Source organism: Adiantum capillus-veneris, chromosome 10 (assembly GCF_014529385.1).
Source record: "Adiantum capillus-veneris isolate H3 chromosome 10, ASM1452938v2, whole genome shotgun sequence".
Classification (NCBI taxonomy): Eukaryota; Viridiplantae; Streptophyta; class Polypodiopsida; order Polypodiales; family Pteridaceae; genus Adiantum; species Adiantum capillus-veneris.
Genome location: NC_140940.1, coordinates 31425495 through 31450171, shown reverse-complemented (window position 1 = coordinate 31450171; position 24677 = coordinate 31425495). Strand labels below are relative to the sequence as shown.

At 43.8% G+C, this 24677-nt stretch overlaps 1 protein-coding gene across 1 annotated transcript; it reads right to left on the bottom strand.

Annotated features, from left to right (window-relative positions):
- Nucleotides 1–1326: 1326 nt before the first annotated feature.
- On the bottom strand, nt 1327–24040 carry LOC147448648 (myb family transcription factor PHL13-like). Its single transcript, XM_086521198.1, has 7 exons — nt 23885–24040; nt 23506–23745; nt 2584–2660; nt 2442–2484; nt 2284–2341; nt 2130–2199; nt 1327–2050 (listed from the first exon to the last, which is right to left on the bottom strand). Exons 2-7 carry the CDS (start codon nt 23732–23734, stop codon nt 1574–1576), a joined length of 954 nt encoding a protein of 317 aa, XP_086377324.1. The 5' UTR covers nt 23735–23745; nt 23885–24040; the 3' UTR covers nt 1327–1573.
- Nucleotides 24041–24677: the final 637 nt, after the last annotated feature.

Sequence of the window (24677 nt, the reverse complement as noted above, 5' to 3'; positions counted from 1 at the left end):
ACACAAAAGTAGAAGCCTCATACCTTGTGCATTCTCTTCTTGTGTATGTATGGACGCGCAAACCCACGCACTCTTTTATCTTTCACTTTCATCTGCATTAAATCATTAAAAAAACGGTTCTAGGTACAAACTGAGAATCCTTTGCAGCTCGGTTTCCCCTAGATGGAAGTCACTCCAAGGGAGTCTAAATGCTAGCTTCATTAGTGACTTTCAATTCAATATTTGAGTTCAAATCATGATGTTGGTGTGTCCAATTGACTGAGCAAAGCTATCAATGAATTGTCACGTGTAATGAAGTGCCATCAATGTCAAGCTTTCACACCTAGCAACTTCCTATATTGCTGAATTTCAAAGGATGGGTACAAAATCTGCAATCAATGTAAAATGTTCTAGAATGAATGTCTAGCTAGCATTTTTTAAGTGACAAACATCCAAAGTCATAAATAACCAAAAAAAAAAGCATACAATTCTCAAGAGCATTTCATGAGTAGTTTGTGAGCCTCGCATATGCCTAGACAGACCACGGCTGACTGACTGAAATCACGCGCGCACACTGCCTAAGGCAGAGACAGCTTTTGGCAGATTTGTGTAGGGTTTTTAGAGTCAAAGAGCTTCTCTACCACTTCATGCTGAGAGTATCGCATCTTATCCTTCCATGTATTTTTATGGTTAGAACTTTGTATGGGATTTTCCCCCATAATCGCATTGTTTTCAGGGTTTTTCTCATATTTCTTGTATATAGACCTATGGTCAATAATTATGTAATGCAAAGGGTCACAAGCCACAATGTTTCCTTGGAAAAAGCAGGTGCGCGCACACACTGATTCTCTCAAGAGATGAAAACACGGTGCACTGGCACTCGAGGAATACGATTAACATTGGAGTAGGGAGGAAAAAAGCCCTTGATGCAACAAGTCTAGAAGTAGCAAATCTTCCACTAGAACCAGTCCTTTGAAGTTATGCGAATCTTTGCTTAGGCTTCAAACATTGTAGTAGCTCCAAAGCCTTACCGTGAAAAAGAGCTCAGGCGCATGCCTTGGAGATAAGATGTCAGACCTTATATATATATATATATATATATATATATATATATATATATATATATATATATATATATATATATATATATATATATATATATATATATATATATATATATATATATATATATATATATATATATATATATATACCCACAATTGAATGATCCATAATGTTAGATTCGAGACTAACAATTCGCATTGCCATTAAGCTTTACAGAGAAGTACAATTACACTGCAAAGTAAAGCTAAACCTCTCAATTATATTTAAGTTTACACTCTGATCTTTTGTAGAAGTTTCTCATTGATTGCATAAAGAGAACTTATGAAACAACCTGAAGAGCAAGCAGCTCATAATACGAGAGAACATAAGCACTCCCAGAATCTACAACATCCATTGGTTAGTGCGTGGTAATGAGAGGATCATCTCACCTTGTAGCAACGCATACTGCGGAGTAAGTGAGACACCCTCAAAACCAGCTTTTCTCAAGCCTTCCAGATGCAAGACCTGCACAAGCTCCCACCATTTTCCGTCAATCCTGATCTGAAGACTCTTTTGACTGCATAAGACCATCGAGGCGATCCAATACTTTTTCGTTTCCTTTCAAATCGTCATCAATCACCCGGGGTCTCTTTGAAGGGGGTTGGCATGACAATTCGCCTCTTTCATGCGCCAGCTCCTCTTTGCCGACAGCAGGCAAAGGCTTCTCCTCCTGTGCTGTCAACCCTTCAACGGACAACTTAGCATAATTGGCTAGAGCCATATTCATAAGACCAGTTGCTGAGCTGCTAAGATCTAGTAATTGACTAGAACTGTACAAATTTTGTGGGTAATTGGACTTTGCCTCTGGAGTTTCAATTGCAAGGGGCTCCACAAACAAAGGTTCCTCTGGCTCCTTTGAGGCACTCACAGGCGGCCTTAAAGTCTCAGTAAGCCTCTGTTGCTCTTCAAGTATCTTTAGCAAATACTTGCCTTGTGCTTCAATTCGCAGCTGTAACTGTCGATGAACCTAGCACAACAAAAATATCTAAACTCACTGAGCAATCCACTACATACACTGTTGCATGAGCATATTAATACTTAGATACCTGAAGTTGCTCATGCAAACGCTTTTGCACTTCCATCTGCATGCGTAGAGACTCCGTTATATGTAAGCCCCTGTCAACCAGAACGGGTTTACAAAAAAACCTAAGCCAGTCCTGAAGTTGGATGTTGACTAAAGTAATATGGAAGGAAACTCACGTTGCATCATCGGAATTAGTTAAAACATCTGCTAACGGCCCCCTCTCATTATCCATCCCTGTGTCAAATTATTAGAAGTGTATGAGAGGCCTCAATTTCTAAACCCATAAGTAGATGATAGCAACACAAGTTAACTGTGAAAGTGTCATTGAACTTACCATCCTTCCCAGACTCGGGCATATATTTAGCAAGCCTATATTTCTGCAAAGCACAGAGGCTGGTAATGAGCATGAATTTCATACAGCATGAAAAGAAAAAAAAGGGGGCATCTACATGAAGATACTGGAGGGAGTGGAATACCTGAAGATGGCTTTTGACATGGTAAATCGTAAGGCCCTGAACACCCATAGCTCTTAAAACACCCTTTGGAGTGGCCCCTGTTGATTTAGCAAAATGATATTTATTGCTCAAATTGACCTGTTACTTGAGCGAGTACTGAACACAAATGTTATGAACAAGCATTTTCTGAAGGGGAGTCCTCATTTTCCACAAGTAAATGGTTCCCACCAGGAAAAAATACCACCACACCTTTCAAGAAGGGAGCATGTACTAAACTAAGTTCCATATCTAAAATATTAGTGTCACCAGCGTGTGACTACTATCTATCCTTTTTGTTGATTTCTTTCTTATTATTTATTTACTTTCACTTTTTGGAAACACCCCTCGGGAAATCTAACTGCCCTGCATTGCATAGCTAGTGTGGAACTATTCAGAGGAGTCCAGGCCTGAGGGCAAGAGAGCACTAAGGTTGGTCGAGGACTATGGTTAGCCAAAGTGGGGTCATTGACTAGCCAAAGTGGAATCCTTTGCTACAGAGGCTACATTTCAATTCTAGGTGTGGCTGCAGTGTACAAAGGGGGTCAGATGACCTAGAAAGATACAATGGCAGCATCTCCTAAAATTTAGGTAATTGCTATTTTGAGACCTGAAAATGTGTTCGCGTCATTACCTCCGGAATGACAAGGGGAACATTATTACTCTGCAGTGAAGTCAACCGGGCAACCGATCGGGAGATTTTTAGGCGGCAACCCCGAAACGGGAAATAAGCTATAAATGTGCCAAGTGACACATTTCTGTGCACTTTCCTCATGCAACAAGAAGTGGCGCTGAATTTATAGCTGGGAGGCTCATTTTGCAAGTTCCTGTCACAGGTTAAGAGCTATGGAGTGCTTCCTTTCCCTCCTATGTGCAGTGCGGTGCCAGGAGTGATGCCCTGCACGCTACACACTGCCCTTCTCTCCCCTATAGCAATATGTTATGCCCCTCTAGTGGGCTTTTCAATTGACCAATGTACAGTTGTGTGGGTTCATGCGCGATTGCCAAGGCAAGAGCCTCTTGCATAGTTACTGGATTAGCTAGCGACTAATCCCCCGCAGGTACACGTGAATTTGGAGAGGTTTCACGCCAGAAATCTCGTCCGATTCAAAGGGCAAGTAGCCCTATAGGTGCGGGAGCTCGAGGACTTGCTACAGATGCGACCGGCACGCGAAACGGAGCCCGCAACAGTAAGTTACAGCCTGCTATGTATTTTTGCAGGTTTAGGGTTTTGGCCCTAAACGGTCCCTAATACCCCCAGGAGGTTCGGGGACACGAGGGGACCGCTGTACAGGTGATCTGGCGCATTTTCAGGGTTGAAAACAGAGAATTCAGCGTGCTACAGATTCTCGCCAGGTTTTGCAAAGTGCCCGTATGCGTCAGGAAAGTCATTCAATGTGTGGGAATACTGACTGTGAAGGGTCCTAGTACAGTTATGCTGCCGAAATGCCGGAACAGTTGAAATTCAACCAAGCTTGTGCAGGGCAGCTTGTAGGGAACCACAGCGTTTATTCTCTCTTTTAAACAATAAAGAAATACCGAAGGGGGCGCCTAAGTTGTGGGCCAATCTGGTGTCGGTCTTCTCATACAGGTGCATTCTAGCAGCCTGTATCCCTTTCCCCTTTGTTGTGTCTTGAAAGTACAGGTAAAGTGGGCGACAAATTCAATGGGTGAAAGCAAATAAGGTTTAAGTCTAAGGTCTACCGCCCTTTTTGAAAGTACAGGCCGGTTTCAGCTAGTCCAGCAGACTCCTGATCATTGGCCATTAAATTGAAGCAACAGCTGCATACCATGTTTGCATTACGAGACATTCAAAACATAAGCGTCATGTGACATGTGAACCAATTGTTGGAGTATAGTACCATGCATGTTAGTCCATATTTAAATTGTGAAACACCATCAGATAGTCTTCTGTCTCACAAACTGATGACGTGGCATGGCCTAGCTAACAAAACCCGGCCAAGGGGGCTAAAACCTAATGGAAGACGCAGAAGAAGTTTTTACCAGCTTACAGATTCTAACCAAGTGGCCTAAAGAGGGTTAGGATTAAAAACATAACCCTACCAACTTATCAGAACTTGGCCGAGGGGCCCAAAACCCTCAAAATAAAGCAAGACCCACATTTTGCGTAAAGGCTGATTTCCACGATTTGCGCTAACTGCTAACGTTGGTGCAACCAAAGTTGGTCGGGCCCAAGGGCGGTGCCAAGGAGTGCATTTCGAGAGTACATGCTATTTGTTGGCACTTTATTTGACGATATCATTGTTTTCTCCAAGAATGAGGCAGAACATAGAGATCATTTGCCTATGGTTTTTTAGGCATTATGAGATCACAAGTTAGCGATTAATGTGAAGAAAAGTGAATTTTTCCTACCAGAGATACACTTTTTTTGTGGGACACATTTTGTCACCAGCAGGAGTGCAAATGGATCCGGCCAAGATAGAGAATATCCGTGATTGGCCCGATTTGAAGAATGTCCATGAAGTTAGAAGCTTATTGGGATTGTGTTCGTACTACAAGCGGTTCATTCGAAAGTTTACAGAGGTTGCTTTCCCTTTGCATATCTTGACACAGAAAGGAGTCCTTTTCTCGTGGGGACCCACAGAAGTGACTACCTTTCAGGAATTGAAACAGAATTGGACTACAGGACCAGTTCTTTTTTTTTTTAGAAAAAGATCCTTCTATTAGTTAATGAAACTGCCCATAGGGCTACAACCTCCTCTACAAGAGAGACTACAACAATCATGATGGAGAGACTCTCCCAATGAAAAAACAACATATGTACAATGAGGCTAGATCGGGGGATGGGAGGAGGGAAGAGCCACACAAGTGGACGGTAATGCCATCTGAGCACACCCTGATCCATGGTGAAAAATGGCCCAGGACGCCAAAGTCGAAGGAAAGCCTCTCTACGCTCCCGCATGAGGTCGGAACTGCCTTGGAGTCTCTCGAACTGTCCTCTGAGAGTATGAACCAGCTCAAGCCAAAGATCCCGAACAGTCTCTACTTGTGGTACACGCCGCGCCTCGAAGATGCGGAAGCAACGGGCCCGCCAGATGAACCAGAGTGTCAAGCAACTAATGAGCTCCCAACACACCTCTCTCTCACTGCACCACTCGTGTGGAGTAAGCTCTGTGCAAGCTAGAGTGAAGGTCGCCCCCCTGCATCACTATCATCCTGCTGGTGGATGAAAGCTCAAACTGAAGTGCTAGGCCCGTGAGAGTGGACCAAGCAGCTACCCCCCAAGTGTACTGCCGAGCCGTGGCAAGAGCAAGCATCAGCCGAAGAACACGGAGCCACACCTGTTGTGCCAAGGGACAGTCCCAAAGACAGTGACGCTGACTCTCTACAAGGTGGTCACAAGCTGTGCATGCAAACGAGAGGCCACTGTGCACAAGCCAGCTCCCAACTGTTGTAGCTCTGTGTGCGACCAGCCACTGAAACAAAGTGACTCGCCTCGACAGTCTGGAGTCCCACAACCTCTCCCAAAAAGCTGCCAAGAACTCAATTGTGAGACCCTCCTCCTGCCAATGAGGTGTTGCAGCAGGGCGAGCCTCTCTCTGTGCTGCCAGTATGTGACGTCCCAGTCGAATAGTGTACTGAAAGAAAGGGACACCTCGGTGGTCTGCAGAAGAGAAAGGGTCCCTCCACCAGCACTCTGCCACCTGCAGAGCCTCTACTGCAACTCGCTGTAAGCGTCCCTCACCCTGTAGCTCGAAAATCAAGGAGGGAACAATCTCTGAGCAAGCCCGAACAGAGATAAGAACCTCCAGCCGCGTGAAGGCTCCCATCCATCTGGGCGCTGTTGACTCGAGAGACGTGAGCCACTCAGCTAGTACTGCCTCTGAGATGTCCTGACACATGCTCTGCACTTCTCTCATGCCCTGTAGCTGAAAGCCCTGTAGCTCCTCTGACAAGCCTGAAAACTGTAACCAGTCACCTAAAGAGTGTGCTGGACCCGCTGCCATGGAACCCCAGGAAACATGAGACCGACTACCAACCAAGTGCCCTCTCTGAGTGCTAACCATGGGGTTCCAAACAAGTGGCTGTGGTAGGCGCTCCTCCGTGCAAGAAGGCTGGCGTTGCTCCAGGCCTCGCCGCAAGAGCTCCCAAGATCGAAGCAACCCCACAGCGAAGCGATCCTCCAGTCTCCTGCCAACTCTACGCATCTCTGTGAAGATCCATCCGGTCGAAGGTTGCCATGGGCCTCCTGCCTGAGGCTGTTGGGGGTAAAGGCCCCCTGTGGCCCCCCTCTTGTATAGTGTACACATACTTATACTTAAAACTCACTTACAAGTGAGTACACACATTTTTTATTAAGTGTCCGGCCACTTTGGCCGGACAACTTATAAGTGTACTTAATAAAACAAAGAACCCTCAAAAATGACAATTGTGGGTTTCTTACGCTTGAGCCTTCTCTCTCTCTCTTTCGATCTGCTACGCATCCTTCTTCCAACAGTGTGTGCCCATCTCCTCCTGCTCTCGCACACTCCCTGCGCTCAACAAACTGGTATCAGAGCAAGGCTACGTGCCTTGGGCGAATCTCTCACGCGTAGGAAGGAGTTTCTCTCTCCTGCGCAAATTTTCTCTCTCTAGAAACAGCAGCACAGCAGCTTTCTCTCTCTTCTCCAAGTACGATACGTCGACTACCATTGCTTACACGCTGAAAACAGGGAATTACAAGTTCAAAACAGGTGTTTTTGGGCTGTTTTTGGCTAAAAACATGCCATTTTCTGCATATTCAGGTGTAAAAACAACAAAAACAAGTTTACAGGCTGTCACAGGGCACTTTGGGAACCCAATTTCACGTTTGGAATTGGGGCTTTCTACCACTTTGCTGAAATTTGTCAAATTTCAGCAATTATTCGCGACAAAACTTGGGGCTTTTGCTAATTTCAGCAATCCTTACAGGTGCAGGTGGCAAAGCTACAATGGAGAATTGAGCAGTGAGAATTTGGGATTTTTGCTGAATTTTGAAAAATTCGACAAAATTTCACTTATGTACTTACATTTGTGATCAATTTGAGTAGAGAGATTGAGGCTTTTGGAGCCTACAGGTGTTTATTCAATTATTTGAGCAACTTTCACTTCTTATGTGTATTGACAAATGTACTTTATGCAGTGAAACTGTGGCATGTACAACATTAGGGTCATTGCATTTGGTGATGTATACTTGATGTGAGGTTGTTCTATGCGTTGAGTTTGACATGCTCAATATGTCATCTTGCTGAAAATTTTACTTTTGAAGTAAATTACAGCATTATATTTGCTCTTGCAGACACTTTTACACTATATATTTGCATTTGCTTTTGCGGTACAGTGATTGTACTTCTTGGCTGAAAATTATCAGCTTTTGTTTTGCCTCATTATGGCTAACACTTCATCATCCTCGGACTCTAAGAGCCTCTTTGAGATCCGTAGGTTTGAAGGTACAGGTTTTGATTTATGGAAGGATCGCATACAGGGCATTCTTTTCTTGAAAGAGTGCGATGATGCTTTGTCTGCAAATAAGCCAGAGGGTATGTCAGATGCAGATTGGACTAAGCTTAACAGGAAATCCATTACTTACATCAAGATGGCTGTGACTGATGATATCCTTGTTGACATCAAGGGACTTGACACGGCTATGGCTGTGTGGGATAAGCTTAAAGCAACTTATGAGAATACGACTCCTGTAAATCAGGTCCATCTCATGAGGAAGCTTGTAAGCTTAGAGCTTGATGAGTCCAAATCTGTCTCTGGTCACTTGAATGCCTTTGGTGGGATTTTGAGTCAGTTGAGTGATTCAGGTTTGCAGGCTTTTGAGAATGATAAGCTCAAGGCTATCTTTCTACTTATGACAATGCCAGAGTCTTGGGAAGCATTGGTTGTTTCTTTGAGTAACAACTCAAACTTGACCTATGATGGTGTGCGTGGTTCTATCCTCAATGAGGAGATTAGACGCAAGTCAAGTGGGAGTGGCAGTGGATCAACCTATAATGTGCGTGGACGCAATGAAAAAAGGCAAAATGTTGCAAATAAGCAAAGAAATCGCAGCAAAAGCAAGGAAAAACAACAAGACATCACTTGCTATCAATGCGGAAGAAAGGGGCATAAAAAGCCCGATTGCAAGTATTTTAAGAAAGAGCAGGAGCGCAAGAAGCAAATGAATGCAAAAGGCAAGAAAAATGACAAAGAGGCCAGCTCTACCCCTAAGGAAAGTGAGCCTGAAAAGGCAAATGTGATCTCTAGTGTTGTCATTAAAGAGATTGATGAAAATGAAGACACTAGTGATCTTTATGTTGCATCTTTAGATCCACATGTCATGACTGTTGAGGATATGCATATCACTAAGCATGATGTGATAGATGCTTTGCTTTCTACTCATGATGGCCTGTCACAATCTTGGATTGTTGACAATGGTGCCTCTTTTCATGTAACTCCCTCTTTGGAGTGTTTTGCCTCATACACTGCAGGAAACCTTGGAAAAGTGTATTTGGGCAATAACTATGCTTGTGACATTGAGAGAGTTGGCACCATACACCTAGCACTTGATAATGGCCAGGAACACACTCTTCATGATGTTAGATATGTGTCTGCTATCAAGAAGAGTTTGCTTTCAGTTGGGCAGTTGGATAGCAGAGGCTTCTTCACTACATTTGGTGGTGGCATGTGGAAGATCCAAAAGGGATCTATGCTTGTGACTAGAGGCAGTAAGAAGGGTACTTTATACTATCTGCGTTGCAAGGCATTACCTGGTCGTTTTGTTGCAATTGCAGAAGTGCAATCACACATGGAGCTTTGGCATAAGCGTCTTGGACATATGAGTGATAAGGGACTGCAGACTCTTTCCTCCCTTGGTAGGATTGATGTAAAAAGCTCTAAACTTGTTTTTTGTGATGATTGTGTACTTGGGAAGCATGTAAAAGCTTCTTACTCTCATAGAGCCTCTAAAAAGGCTAGTATTTTGGATCTTGTACATTCTGATGTATGCACAATGCCAATAAAAACTCATGGTGGTTCTCGTTACTTTGTGTCTTTCATTGATGATTGTTCACATAAGCTATGGGTTTATTTACTCAAGGACAAGAGTGAGGTTTTAAATACATTTAAAAAGTTTTATGCCTTTGTTTGTACTCAAAAGGGTTTGAAACTTAAATGCATACGTACAGATAATGGGGGGGAGTATGTTTCTAAAGATTTTAATGTTTTTTGTGATGAGAATGGGATTAAAAGGGAGCTCACTGCCTGTTGCTAAATTGGCTTTATCTGACAGAAAAATAATTCTAAATGAATTATTGGATTTATAAGTGAGAGGGTTTTCTCGCTTGGAACATCAAGGAAAAATAGTTCTAAATGAATTATTGGAATTTTAAGTGAGAGGGTTTTTCTCACTTTTTGTTTTGTTTTGTTTTCGGAGTCGGGCGGGGCAAGCCCGGCCGCTCCCCTTATCCACCATAAAAAGTGAACAAGAAGAACGACCAGGACTATGCCCCGAGAAACCGAAGGCAAACGCTTTTGTCACTAGTTTCCTCTGGACTCGGAAGGCCAGAATTATCTACACTCTTAGGGCGATGACATCCGAGTACGGAGTATTCCTAGTGCGTCGTTCAAAGTAATGACAGGAGCACTGTGAAAGGGAATATCTGTAAGGCCACCAGGAACGGATGCTTCTTATGCGTCACATCGGATGGGTGACAGGGAGCATCGGAAAGAAGTATCCGACCATTCGGGAACGGACATCTCTATTGCGTCATAGGATGGGTGACATAGAGCATCGCGAAGGAGATTGTACCGTAAGTTCGGTAGGAAAGGACTAGGTGATGGGTATTCCTAATGGGTATTTTCTCACTGGAGACATCCGAGTACGGAGTATTCCTAGTGCGTCATTCAAAGTAATGACAGGAGCACTGTGAAAGGGAATATTTGTAAGGCCACCAGGAACGGGTGCTTCTTATGCGTCACATCGGATGGGTGACAAGGAGCATCGGAAAGAAGTATCCGACCATCCGGGAACGGACATCTCTGAAGCGTCATAGGATGGGTGACATAGAGCATCGCGAAGGAGATTGTACCGTAAGTTCGGTAGGAAAAGACTAGGTGATGGGTATTCCTGATGCGTCACAAGGTGGGTGACGGGTGCATCGGAAAGGGGATATCCGTAGTCGAGAGGAAATTCCGAACTGTGTTGGAATTGTGCACAAGGAAAAGCAAGCACTTGAATGAAGATGGGTTCAGAGGAAACTTTGAGGAAAAACAAATGCTTTTTGAGAAAGCGGGATTGCCTTTCGGGAAAGCAGATGCTTTCTCGCGAGGAAGTCTATGTCTGCATTGCAACTGTGCATGTGATTGCATCCAGGGATGCCTGGGAAGTGCTGTGAAAGCATTGTTTTTAACTTATAAGGTTTTATTGAGTTTTTGGGCAATTTCAGACTATTTTTAAAATAGGCCGGCCGCCCACTTATTATTTCAGACTATTTTTAAAATACGCCGGCCGCCCACTCAATAAGTGGGCAGCCATCTCATAAATAAGGCAACAGATCATCCAGCGTTTTCCCTCTCTCTTTTTCTGGCAGAACAACGGAAAAAAAAAAAAAAAAATCCCGCGATCTCTACGCGAGCAGCTATCTTTGCCATGGCCAGGGAGCTACAAAAGCATCGCATGCCTTCTCCCAGAGGGAGGATCAGTTTTTGCAAGGAGATGCTGCTGCAGAGTTCACCCGCAAAGAAGACGTTTGCCGGTGACGCCCATGGCTGCCCCAAGTGTACCAGATGTCGCCAAGACTCAGTGCGCGAGTTCCCTCGCGAAGAAGTGCCTACGGAGCGTGTTTCCATCGCGACAAGCTGCTGTTTTTCTCTGTTTTCAGCCCATAAACGTCCTAGACGGGGCTGATTTACGAGAAGGAACCTGACAACACACCTCTTTTGTGTGTAGGATTGGAAGAGAGGATTTTCTATGCAGAGATCTCTTCCGGGGAATTGTTTTTTTCGAGAACCGAGTTGCGTTATGAGCGTCGCGACTTTGAAGGTACGATTTTTATGTTATGATCTTTAATTATTTGATTGCAGGTGTACTTCCTCTTCGTGAGGGAGTAGGAGCAGAGGAAGGCATGAGCCTCTGCAGGATAAAAGCGCTCTGAGGAACTAGAGCCAGATCAGCCCAAGGGTTTCGTACCCAAGTTTGGGAAGTAGATCCACGGATCGGAGAAAGGTAGTCTCTTGAGTTGTGATCCGGAAGTTGAGATTCCCAAGTAAGGACTTCGCATCCGGGAAAGCAGAGTTGTTCTGCAGGAAGAGGACTCTGGAAACAGAGTTGGGAAAAGAGTTGCAGGGATGCCATGCCCTGAGTCTAGAAGGTGTGATCCAGAGGCGAGAACCTTGGTTCTCAAGGATTTGGAATAAGGAATGGAAGTTCCTTGGAATAGGGTTTTGCCCTAGGAATCGGAAGCCGAGGCTTTCGGGAACCAACAAGTCTTATTCTAGAACGAACGTGGTAATACGTTCGGCTCAAGTGCTTGTATAGACTTCTCCTCAGTAATAAAGATACTATTACGGGGGGGGGGGACCAGCCCATCTTCTGGTCCCCAGTATTGTGTCGATCTTCTCACTCTCTATCTCTCTCTCTATCTATTTCTCTCTGTATCCTTTGGCTTCAGTACTAAGTAATAAAGTCTATTTATCCGAATGTATTTTATATTGTTATGCGCTCCCGTTTGTGACACTGCCCCTTATAATCCATCTTCAAATGGTGTGGCTAAGCGTATGAATCGCACGTTATGTGAGAAGATTCAATGCATGCTGTATCTCTCGCAATTGTTTTGGGGAGAGGCACTTAAAACCACGGTGCATATATGCAGCCGATCTCCACATCGTGCACTTGATGGTGGCATCCCTGAAGAGGTTTGGTCTGGCAAACTGGCTTCATATTGTCACAAAGTGATGACGTGGCGGACAACAGAAACCCTAATTTCTGCCAAAAACCCTAAAATTCCTGCAAACCCTAATTTTTGCCAAAAACCCTAAATTCCGGAAATCACGGAGGCGGATTATTATTAAAAAAAAAAAATTGGAAAATGATGAGCGACGCGAATTTTGCTTTTGCTTTTTTTTAATAAAAAAAAAAGAAAAGACTCTAAGAGAGAGAGAGAACTGATGCTTTTGATTTTGAAAGCTTTTGGGGCTCTGCTTTTGGGCATCCCTTGTAACCTTTAAATTAGTGGTGAGGGCCTCACTTCTCAGAGCATCTGGACGCAGAGTCTGAGAGTGAAACCCTAACCGCTCTCTTGTACTTTGATGATTGATTAATATAAAAAGAAATACCGAAAGGGGCCCCAGTCTTTGGGGCCAATATCTCTAGGCATGGAACTCCGCCGGGCCAGTGCAAATCTATTGTGATCTGTGAATTGTTTTGAAGTGGTTATTTGGTGCTGTCGCGGTTGATTCTTGACTTGGAGTGTCCAAGTCTGTTACAGTGGTATCAGAGCACGGCCGATTTCTCTTCTACGGAAATCCGATCCCCGAATTTTTTTTCCGCGGCACCTATGGCTTCATGCAAGGATCAGTCGGCTCCCTCTGCATCTGGAGATGCGGGCTGGGATCACAACGAAGATTCAGACAGAGAGTATGGCCCGCCTCGGCCTACTCAGGCGGAGCAAAGAGAGATGGAGCGTCGTCAATTGATTGGCGATGCAACAAAGATGATGCTCAATTTTGCCAAGGACCCGAAGATGGCAAAATATATGAACCAGACCTCTTTGGAAGAGGTACAGATGGAGTGGCAAAGAACCACAACACCACTCCCAAAACCCGCTCTCAAGAAACCTTCTGCCTCCAAGAAATATACGGAGAAGGAGCTGGAGAACGTGGTTGATGCACGGATTGCTCAGCTTTTTGACACGCAAAAGAAAGCCAAAAAGCACGGAAAAAAGCAGAAGAAACGCACTGACATCCCGGGATATTTGGGTCGTCGGTCGACATTTGACAAGGCAAAGAAATTGAAGAAGCGCGTCAAGTTTGAAGACCTATCCAGTTCTTCTTCTTCTTCTTCTGACAGTTCTTCTAGCTCCTCGGATTCGAGCGAAGAAGACAGAAAAGGTAAAAAGCGAAGCAAGAAGCAACGCTTTGGAAAGGGCAAGAGAAAGGCAAAGAAGGCTACATCTCGCCCAGAGACTGACAGTTCTACTGAGGACTCGTCTACAGACAGCTCAGATTCCGATGACGGAAAGTTTTATGCGAACAAGAAGAATTTTTACAAATCCAACCAGTATGACTTTCTCGAAGATAAAAGCAAGAAAGTCCGAGAGTTTAAGGAAGGTGGCCACTCGATCAAGTTTGATACTTTTCAGGAGACTCAGATGCTTCGAAGGCTGTGTCTTTGACATCGCTTTCGCGGGAGGACGCTATTCAGAGCACTCCAAGATTCGGAGAGCTGCCTCTTACTTTAAGGGGAATGCTCATACTTGGTGGTCCACGCTTCTATTAAGCAAGACTGTGCCAGTTACATGGCTGAAATTCAAGAGGCTTTTTATTTCTTCTTGGTTGACTCAAGAGTTTGAGCGAGATATACGAGCTGCTTGGAACCATCTCCGGATGACCAAGAGCGATACACTGAATTCTTATTGTGAAAGATTCTGGAGCTCTTTTCTACCCGCCTCTTCATTCAAGAAGATCTCGTTCAGAGAACAGATTGAGCGGTTTACCTTGGGTCTACCTACAGAGATCCGAAATCACTGCTTGGAACAGAAGTCAGCTTCTATTCAGGAGTTGATGAGTCATGCGAAGCGGGGCTTTGCCATTCACTCTGGCAGTCTGACCTACCCCACAGATGAGGCCATGACACAACGAGCCGAACAAACTTTTGGGAATGAAAGTAGAATGAAAAGAGCAACCCAGAGAAAAAAAAGGGATGCACAACCCAAGCTTACTCCTGAGGAGAGAGCTCGCTTCATCAGAGAGGGGAAGTGCTTTGGATGCGGGGAACATGGACATATTTCCGCGAAGTGCCCTGATACGGCACAGAAAGAACAGAATGATAAAAACGACGACAGGTCTGAGAGTTCGAGAGCAGCTGAGGAATGTGGCAAAAAAGGCAGATAGAAAAGTAGAACTGGTACCACATGGCGTGGGACTTGCACCGAATCAAATGAATGAAAGTACAAACTTCGTCGCTTTCGGGGCAAAGTGAAGGATCAGGAAGCTCTTTTGAAGGAGCCAAGGCCAACTTCTTTTCACTTGGAATTGGCGGCTCGATTTGGAACTACGCCCGACAGACTCACGCCACAGGTGGAGGTAGTTCGACTGGCACCCGGATGGGATGTTGCCATTACACCGAGCATTGGCAAACTTCGTTTGCAATGACAGGGGTGTTCAGGGCACGTGAGTGACGTTCTACTCGGGATCCCTTGGTACCACAAGAACTACGCCGTGGTTGACTACCGGGCCGAGAAAGCGACTTTGATAAATGAAGGGTTTAGAGATTGTACTTGATGAACTTCAGTTTTCTTACTCATTCTTTTGGGAGAACTGAACGATGGATAAAGGTTGAATATGTTTTGACCTGAAGAAAAGAACGCCAAGATTTTTTTTTCTCCACGCTCATGCCGATTGCTTTTGAGAGGGCCTGAAGATCATACCATTGATCTGATATCTGGAAGCACGCCACAGAATCGGCCACCTTATCGTGTGAGCCAAGTACAGAATGAAAAGATTATGAACTCAGTGAAAGACCTCTTGGAAAAGGGTCTTGTCCAGCCTAGTACTTCACCGTATTGCTCTCCAGTGTTGTTGGTTTTGAAGAAAGACGGATCTTGGAGAATGTGCATCGATTATAGCACTCTCAACGAAATCACCATCAAGAACAGATTTCCGATTCCTAGGATCGATGATATACTCGACAGGTTACAGGGATCCTCGTGCTTTAGCAGGATTGACTTGAAGAGTGGATATCATCAGATCAGGATAGCACCAGGAGATGTCTACAAGACAGCTTTTCGGACGACTTTTGGGTTATTTGAGTTTTTGGTGATGCCTTTTGGCTTAACCAATGCTCCTGCGACATTTAACCGGATGATGGACAGGATTTTTCGAGAGTACGGGCTATTTGTTGGCACTTTCTTTGACGACATCATTGTTTTCTCCAAGAATGAGGCAGAACACAGAGATCATCTGCTTCAAGTCTTTCAGGCATTACGAGATCACATATTAGTGATTAATGCTACGAAAAGTAAATTTTTCCTACCAGAGATACATTTTTTGGGACACATTGTGTCAATAGCAGGAGTGCAAATGAACCCGGCCAAGATAGAGACTATCCGTGATTGGCCCGATTTGAGGAATGTCCATGAAGTTAGAAGCTTCTTGGGACTGTGTTCGTACTACAGGCGGTTTATACGAAAGTTTGCAGAGGTTGCTTCCCCTTTGCATACCTTGACACAAAAAGGAGTACCTTTTTTCGTGGGGACCCACAGAGGTGACTGCCTTTCGGACATTGAAAGAGAAATTCACTACAGGACCAGATTTGACTTTGCCGGACTTGCAAAAGTCATTTGAAGTATTTTGTGATGCTTGTGGTCGTAGTCTAGGTGCGGTCTTGATGCAAGAAGGCCATGTCATAGCTTACGGGAGCCGTTTGTTCTCTAGGCCGGAGATGACAGCACAGATCTATGGGAAAGAGCTTTTGGCGGTTATCCACGCTCTTACTCAGTGGCGGCATTACCTACTCGGAGCGGATTTTACTGTCTTTACAGACCATCAGAGTTTGCGCTACTTCTTGTCACAGAAGCAGCTTTCGGAAAAGCGGATGCGGTGGGTGAACATCTTGTCACAGTTCCACTTCCAGATTGTCCATGTGCAGGGACAGAAGAATGTGGTGGCAGATGATTTGTCTCGGAAACCGTTGGTTCTGGCTATTTCCGCGATACATCATAGGAGCTTCGAGGATATGGTCGATCAGTGTGCCACAGATACAGATTTTGCAGATATTTTCACACACGGATACGGGATGGGGAGACAGTAGCTGGATACTCCCTTCGGGAAGGCTACTTGATGAAAAAGACTATGTTGTGAGTTACACAGCCGTTGAGGAAAAAGGTTATGACTGATTGCCACTGTCCACCGGTCACCGCGGCATTGCTACCACCATGAAAGGGGTAGAGAGAGATTTCTTTTGGCGGAGACTGAAGAAGGATGTGGAAGAGTTTGTGCGCAGTTGCTTGGTATGCCAGAAGGTCAAGTTTGACAGGCATAAGGCACAGGGATTGTTACAGCCTTTACCCATACCCACCCGCCCCTCGGAAAATATTGAAATGGATTTCATTTTTTTGATCTCCCGAGAATATAGAATGATCACGATGATTTTCTGATTACATGGCACGCCTGAGACGATTGTCTCCGACAGAGACCCCAGATTTATGAGTTTGTTTTGGAAGGCAATTTGGGAGAACATTGGCACACAGTTGCAGTTCTCGTCATCGTTCCACTTGCAGACTGACGGGCAATCTGAGATTGCCAATTCAGTGATTTTAGATTTATTGAAGTCTTGTATCTCGCATCAGAAGACTCAATGGGAAAAGAACTTACCTTTGGTGGAATTTGCCTACAATAACACGATACACTCTTCGACGGGGAAGATGCCATGTGAGATTGTTGAAACTGCTGCGAAGGTTCCATCCTTCCTGAGCACGAAAGATTAGAAATTTGAAGCGGATGAATATTCGCGAGATTTGGATACGGCTTTTGCCAAGGTTCGCGAGACTTTGCAGGAGTCTCAAGAACGACAGAAAAAGGCAGCGGATCGCCATCGTCGCAACTGGAAACTGAAGGAGGATGATTGGGTGCTCTTACTTTTGAGAAGGCACGCCTAAGAAAGAAACAGGGAAAGGAGAGGCTTTTTCCAAAGCTTAGTATGTGATACTACGGACCTTTCCAGATTACTGACAAGATAAATGATGTCTCCTTCCGATTGAAACTGCCAGATACTTGGAGGATTCACAATGCATTGCATGTGAGTCTCTTGAAACCTTTTAAAGGTGATGTGCCTGATGATGGGGAGCCTGATGAGCAACCCAAAGTGGAAGAAAACGAGGAGATCCTTGTTCCTGAACAGATTTTGGCACATAATGATACGAAGAAAGGTAAAGTCCGAAGGCGGTTCTTGGTTAAGTTCAAGAACTTTCCTGCATTTGATGCGAAGTGGATGGAGGCGGAGGACCTAGCAGATACTCCTCGGATTGTGAAACTTTACCTCGATGTTTTGGTTTAGCATAGTCTACTCCAAACGGAACCCAAAAACTCAGCTTGGCCGAAGATCTGGTGCAGTGGGATGCACAAGAGGGGAGTTACTCCACTCCTTTGTCAACAGATGCCTCGATTTTGATACTAAAGTCACTAATGTCTCTTTGAGCTTCAGGGATACTGAGAGCTGACAGTATTCTGCTGGATGACTTTATGAAATGGAATTCTTGATTATGATACTGATTTGTTCTTGACTTCTTGTGAGTGCAAGAACTGATAGCCGAAATGACTGCAGCATTTTGGTCTGATTGATCTCGAATAGACATGGTTGCAATAGGGGTTAGTCAATCGGACATCGATGAGGTCCCGATTGGACCTAGATGTGATTGCTAGCTACATTGCCGATAAATCATGGTCTAAGATCCGAATGAATGTTGAATGTCATGTGATGTCCTGTGATGTCTGGTGATGTCCTGTGATGTCGTGTGATGTGACTGTCGATTTTGTACATGTGCTAGATGTGTGTTCCTAGTACGTAGGTACTAACAGTCAGTGTCTGCTAAGACGGTTTATGGCTTTTGTCGGTTTTGCAGGCGTAATCGCGGTCGATTACAATGCTTTCAAGAGGGGGGTATGTCACAAAGTGATGACGTGGCGGACAACAGAAACCCTAATTTCTGCCAGAAACCCTAAAATTCCTGCAAACCCTAATTTTTGCCAAAAACCCTAAATTCCGAAAATCGCGGAGGCGGATTATTATTAAAAAAAAAAATGAAAAATGATGAGCGACACGAATTTTGCTTTTGCTTTTTTTTATTAAAAAAAAAAGAAAAGACTCTCTAAGAGAGATAGAGAACTGATGCTTTTGATTTTGAAAGCTTTTGGGGCTCTGCTTTTGGGCATCCCTTGTAACCTTTAAATTAGTGGTGAGGGCCTCACTTCTCAGAGCATCTGGACGCAGAGTCTGAGAGTGAAACCCTAACCGCTCTCTTGTACTTTGATGATTGATTAATATAAAAAGAAATACCGAAAGGGGCGCCAGTCTTTGGGGCCAATATCTCTAGGCACGGAACTCCGCCGGGCCAGTGCAAATCTATTGTGATCTGTGAATTGTTTTGAAGTGGTTATTTGGTGCTGTCGCGGTTGATTCTTGACTTGGAGTGTCCAAGTCTGTTACACATATGACCACTTGAAAGTCTTTGGTTGTGAATGCTATGTACATGTGCCTGTTGACTTGAGGACCAAACTTGATATGAAATCCTTGAAAGGCATCTTCTTGGGTTATGGAGATGAAGGTGAAATGGGATATAGAGTTTGGATTCCGGAGTCACATTAGGTAATTCGCAACCGGGATGTGGTATTTAATGAACCTAAGCTGCTGAAAAATGCCACATCCAGTGACTTTGATAATAAAAAGGTGAAATTTCAGCATGATCAATCACTTTCACAGCCATTTTCTACTGAAAATTCAGCTCCTTTTGACGCTGGTCATGAGGGTCAGCGTGTTATCATTGAGCCAGATGATAATGGACAGCAAGGGGATGCTGAAATTCAGCCTGAGGGTCAAAATCAGCAGCCTGAAAATCAATTACAGCAGGGTATAAATGCTGAAAATCAGCCTCTAATTGATGGGGTTAATGTTCCGCATGATGTAGAACCCTTGCCGGTTAATGTAGATCATTGGGTGAGGCGGTCTACACGTGTAAGAAGACAACCAGAGAGGTTTCAGCCCTCTTTGGATTGTGTCTTGTTGACGGATGGGGGAGAGCCTCCTACATACAAAGAGGCCCAGTCATGTGAAGATAAGAGTAAGTGGGAGCTTGCTATGAAATCTGAGATGCAATCATTGTATGCAAATAATACATGGGAGCTTGTGCCTTTGCCCAAAGAAAGGAAAGCTATTCCTAACAAGTGGGTTTATAAGGTCAAATGTGTTGATGACAAACCCAAGTACAAAGCACGTCTAGTTGCTAAGGGTTATGCACAGAAGGAAGGCATTGATTTCCAGGAGATTTTTTCACCTGTGGTGAAGATGTCCACTCTCCATGTGCTGTTTGCTTTATGTGCTATCTTGGATTTGGAGCTGGATCAAATGGATGTGATCACTACTTTCTTACATGGTGACTTGGATGAGGAGCTGTATATGCAGCAGCCTGAGGGCTTTGTAATTCCAGGGAAAGAGCATTTGGTATGCAAATTGAAACGTAGCTTGTATGGGTTAAAACAATCCCCTAGACAGTGGTACAAGAAGTTTGATACTTTTATGCTCAACCATGGGTTCAAACGCAGTCATGCAGATCACTGTCTTTACACTAAAAAGGCTGAGGATGGAAGCCTTATTGTGTTGGTCCTTTATGTGGATGATATGCTACTTGCAGAAAAGCATAGAGAGACATTAGATGCATTGAAGAAAGAGCTGAATTCAGCCTTTTCTATGAAGGATTTGGGTACAGCTGAAAATATTTTGGACATGCGCATAAAGCGAGATAGAAAGAAACGATTGTTGTTTCTCTCACAGGACAAGTACATCAAGAAGGTACTTGAACGTTTTCATATGGCTGATGCTAAGCCTCTTGGTGTGCCTTTACCACCACACACAAAGCTTAGCAAGCTTGATTGCCCAAAAGATGATGCTACCAAACAAGTCATGAAAGGGATTTCTTATGCATCCGCATGTGGTTCTTTGATGTATGCAATGGTTGCTACACATCCAGACATTGCTCATGCAGTGGGAGTTGTTAGCAGGTTTATGTCCAACCCTCGCAAACCACTTCCAACAAAAGTCACTTAAAAATAATAAGTGAAAAATGTCAAAAATAGGAAAAATAGACTAAATGCATTGAAAATTTCCCCTGAAGAATTCTGATGGATTCTGCTGGGAATGCTAATAATCATGTTGTGTGCAACTAGAGGATATGCATCTACACTAAGTGTCTGGCCATGCACGATCTACGAACGGATTCACAAAAGTGCCAAATCACTTCTAAATCTAGATTGACTGGATTGACTGAACCCTTGTCGTATGGAAGCTTGTCCACGGACACATAGGGTTGGATGTGTCACGTGACAGTCACGCAGGAGTACCTGGAGCAGTGTGGGCGCACTGGAAGCTGGATATCATACAGGTGCCCCTCCCCCCCAATTAACAAGGGAGGCCATTCTCTCTCTAGCAATTCTCTTTCTCCCTCTCTTTCTCTCCCTCTCTCTCTATTTGTAACCGGCTTGGACACTCCAAGCGAGAAATCAATGGCAACACACGAACAGAAACTACATAATCACTGAACTTTAATAGAGAGAGAGAGAGTCGACACGGCCTGGCGGAGTTCCGTGCCCAAAGGTATTGGCCCCAAAGTCTGGCGTCCCTTTCGATATTTCTTTTTTATTAATAATTGCAAAGTACAACTCCCGAGGGACCTCTACTCTCAAACTCTGCGTCTAGATGCTCTACTAAGTGAGGCCCCAAGGGCTCCTTATTAAAATTACAAGGGATTCCAAAATCTTCAAACTCAAAAGCAATAATCCTCAAAAGCAACTGGCTCAAAATCTGCCAGTAAAATCAACCAGCACGAAAAAGCAGAATTCCGTACAAGTTGCAACGTCAGCATGTCAACGCAAAAGACGGACGTCCGTACTGCTGCCGCGTCAATAGTACGTACAATTTCTGTCACATCAGCATTGTCTGTACAGTTTCCACCACGTTAGTTGTCCGTATGTGTGTCTGGGTGGCACTGCCATGTCATCAGTTAGTGACACTACCTGTATCCTTGAATTGATCTGTGTTGTACAGAAGAGCACACAAAAGTTTAAAAAAACATAATATGCTGAATTGGTGTAAACGTCGATGAAAAATCATCAAATTCTCTATTTCACTACACAAAAACAAGAGAATTTAGTCAATTTTCTGAATAACAACATTCCCACCTATTAAATTGCTGATTTTTATCAAAAATCAACAAAAAGGACAAATAATTTTTACATGCAAACATACTCATGAGAAGAAAAACAAATAATTTCAACAATTAGTCATTAAGAATTACACAAAATTGATGTTATCCGACTCGCCACGATCCATAGGTGTGCACATGGTCCTTCCTGCACCCAAGCCCGCTCTGATACCATGGAACAAAAGCTTGGAGAGGATCTCCCGGCTACACGGACCGCCTATAGACACACATCGACAAACCACCCAACCATAGCCACCAATCGGCAGCACCCCCGTGTTGAGGCCAACGTCCAAGGACGTAGGCGTACACCTGTAAGACCGAGCGTTCCATACCACCCAACCTCACCTCCTCAAGGTGACCTCACGTACTCCTAGCCTTGCAAGCTAACCACTAGCACTCTGCCAGTGGGGTCAATAACTACAAATGAGACCTTGGCCTCCCTTTTATAAAAATAACTTGGACTAGATCCCTTCTCTTATACGCGGGACATAATAAAGAGGCACCAAATAGTTCAAGAACTGTTCAAGGCTATGCAAAATAGGTAAACAACGCCAGAGACACCTTGAAACTGTGTTATGTAATCCATTGACGAGAAAATGTACATAATCTTTTGAATCCATTGATGCCAACTAACAACTCCAAGAACCGGTTTGCTTGTCGAAAAAGCAAACAATTGAAGCTCAGACAACCTTGGGCACCACATGCCAAATAAAAGACCAACTAGAATAGAATTTAGCACTTCAACACAACTGAATTGAAAGAGAGTTTCACATTGTAGGCATGGAGTGGCGGGTTACTTTGTGAAAGCAAAGAATCCTCGTAGGTTGATAAGTTAACAAAACATTCCTGTAGCGAAAAGCAGGCTCAGAGAAAACTTTATGAGGACCAAATGTGAAACTACACCTTCAACTCCTAAAGAGTCCTCAAATTTTACAACAAACCACTAATGTTGTTCTCTACTTCCTTGAGAAAACAAAGTGTTCAAAGGAGGAGCCTATATCTCGTGCCTAAAGAGAGAACACCTTTTAGGATAATCCAAAGGAAGAATAGAGAAATCCATAGAAACTACGAGACACAAAACTATATTCACAGAGAAGAAAAGCCACTTTAATAAAAGGATAATCAATACTAGAACTAGCTAATTTTCCTGCCTACTGTAATCATAGACACTGTCTTTATACGAAAGTTTTCACATATTTCTATTTGATCTTTGAAAGTCCACAACTTTAAATTTGCTTGAGTGATAAATTGTACGCTTTTCTTTCTTTGTGTTCAACTTCAAACATGTCAAAAAGAAGCTAGAGGCAGTCCATAGAGAAATAATCAAGGAGAATCAACTCCAAACAATGTCAATGAATCCACCAAATTTCTCTTGAAGTGAAGACTGGGGGTGCTAATGTCGATATTGATCTCTTGAACAGCATATAAAAATCACGTGAAGCAGGGAGAGCAACCAATGAACTACTTTTTGCCTTTGATCAGCCAAAAAAACTCTCACCAAAATGAGCACACTCCATGACAGCAAACAGCGCCGTTCTATGGAGCAACCTAATTAGCTGCCTGCCATACTACACAACATAAATGCAGAGTTATCTACACAAAGCCTGGAGACATTTCCATGAAATAAAAATGTGCCAAACATGCCCAGAATTTTAGACAGCTTCAAGCAAGGTAAACAAATTTTGATGGCTATTATAACACTAGAAAATGCACTGTCCTCAAAGCAAAAAGATGTGGAAATATCACAACTTACTTTCCGGACCACCAAGCTGGGTAACAGCTTCTACAAAGCGATTGTGTAGGTCCGAAGTCCAACGTAAGCGCTGCTTTGAGGCTGTGGCAGCTGCTACCCTAGCTGCAATTTCACCACCACCATCGTCACTAATTGCCATGTTGGATCCAGACGAAAAGCGGGGATCAGGCATTCCAGGAGTTCTATGGTGCACCAGGCTTGTTGTGGAGAACTTCTTTGCATTGTACATTTTGGTCGCCCCTGCAAGTGGAACTGGAACTCGTGAATCAAGCAATCTTGGTGAAAGATAGTGCAGGAAAACCTCAAGGTTTGTACTGGATTAATGAGCTACTAGCGACCCTAGAAACAGGGCAATTTGAATCAACAAGTGAAGACTTACCGCAGCAGAGCGGGCAGACAAGAGAGCTCGCAGATCGAAATGCAGAGAAATGGCGTGCTTGTAGCAGTTGAGCGGGCAGTGGACGAAGCCCATAAAACAAGCGAGCAAGCCCTTCGCTGCAACGCTTCCGCCTCACATGATGTCTCTTGTCCGATTCTTCTTACGTGTATTTATACTCAAGACATGGTTTTTATTTGGGCAAGAACATTAGAGAGAGAGAGAGAGAGAGAGAGAGAGAATAACAGAGACTAGCACACAATAGCTCTTGTCATAAATTTCACCTCGTGACTACTAAAACCTAGGCATTTGGTGAAATAAGGACCACTACACTCTATTGAAGGCCTATTAGCATGCCGATTGGGTTGAAATCACGATATGATAAAGAAATAAATATGTATACATACATACATACATACATACATACATATATATATATATATATATATATATATATATATATATATATATATATATAGAGAGAGAGAGAGAGAGAGAGAGAGAGAGAGTTAGTGTGAGGGTTTTGTTGCACATAATAATCTGAGATTGTCATGCTTCAAGTGGTGGCAGGAGATGATGTTTCTCTTTTGTATTCTTGATAAGATCGATGCCTTGGAAAAGGTCTCCTTTACTTTATCTTCAACACCAAAACATTTGTAACTGTTCATGGGTGGTATCTACACGCATGGGACTCCACACAATGTCTCATGTGACAAGAATATGTAGGAAAGAACTATACTACAGCATACACTCCCTCTTCCCTTAATGAACAGTTGTGTATGTTGTTTGGCAAATG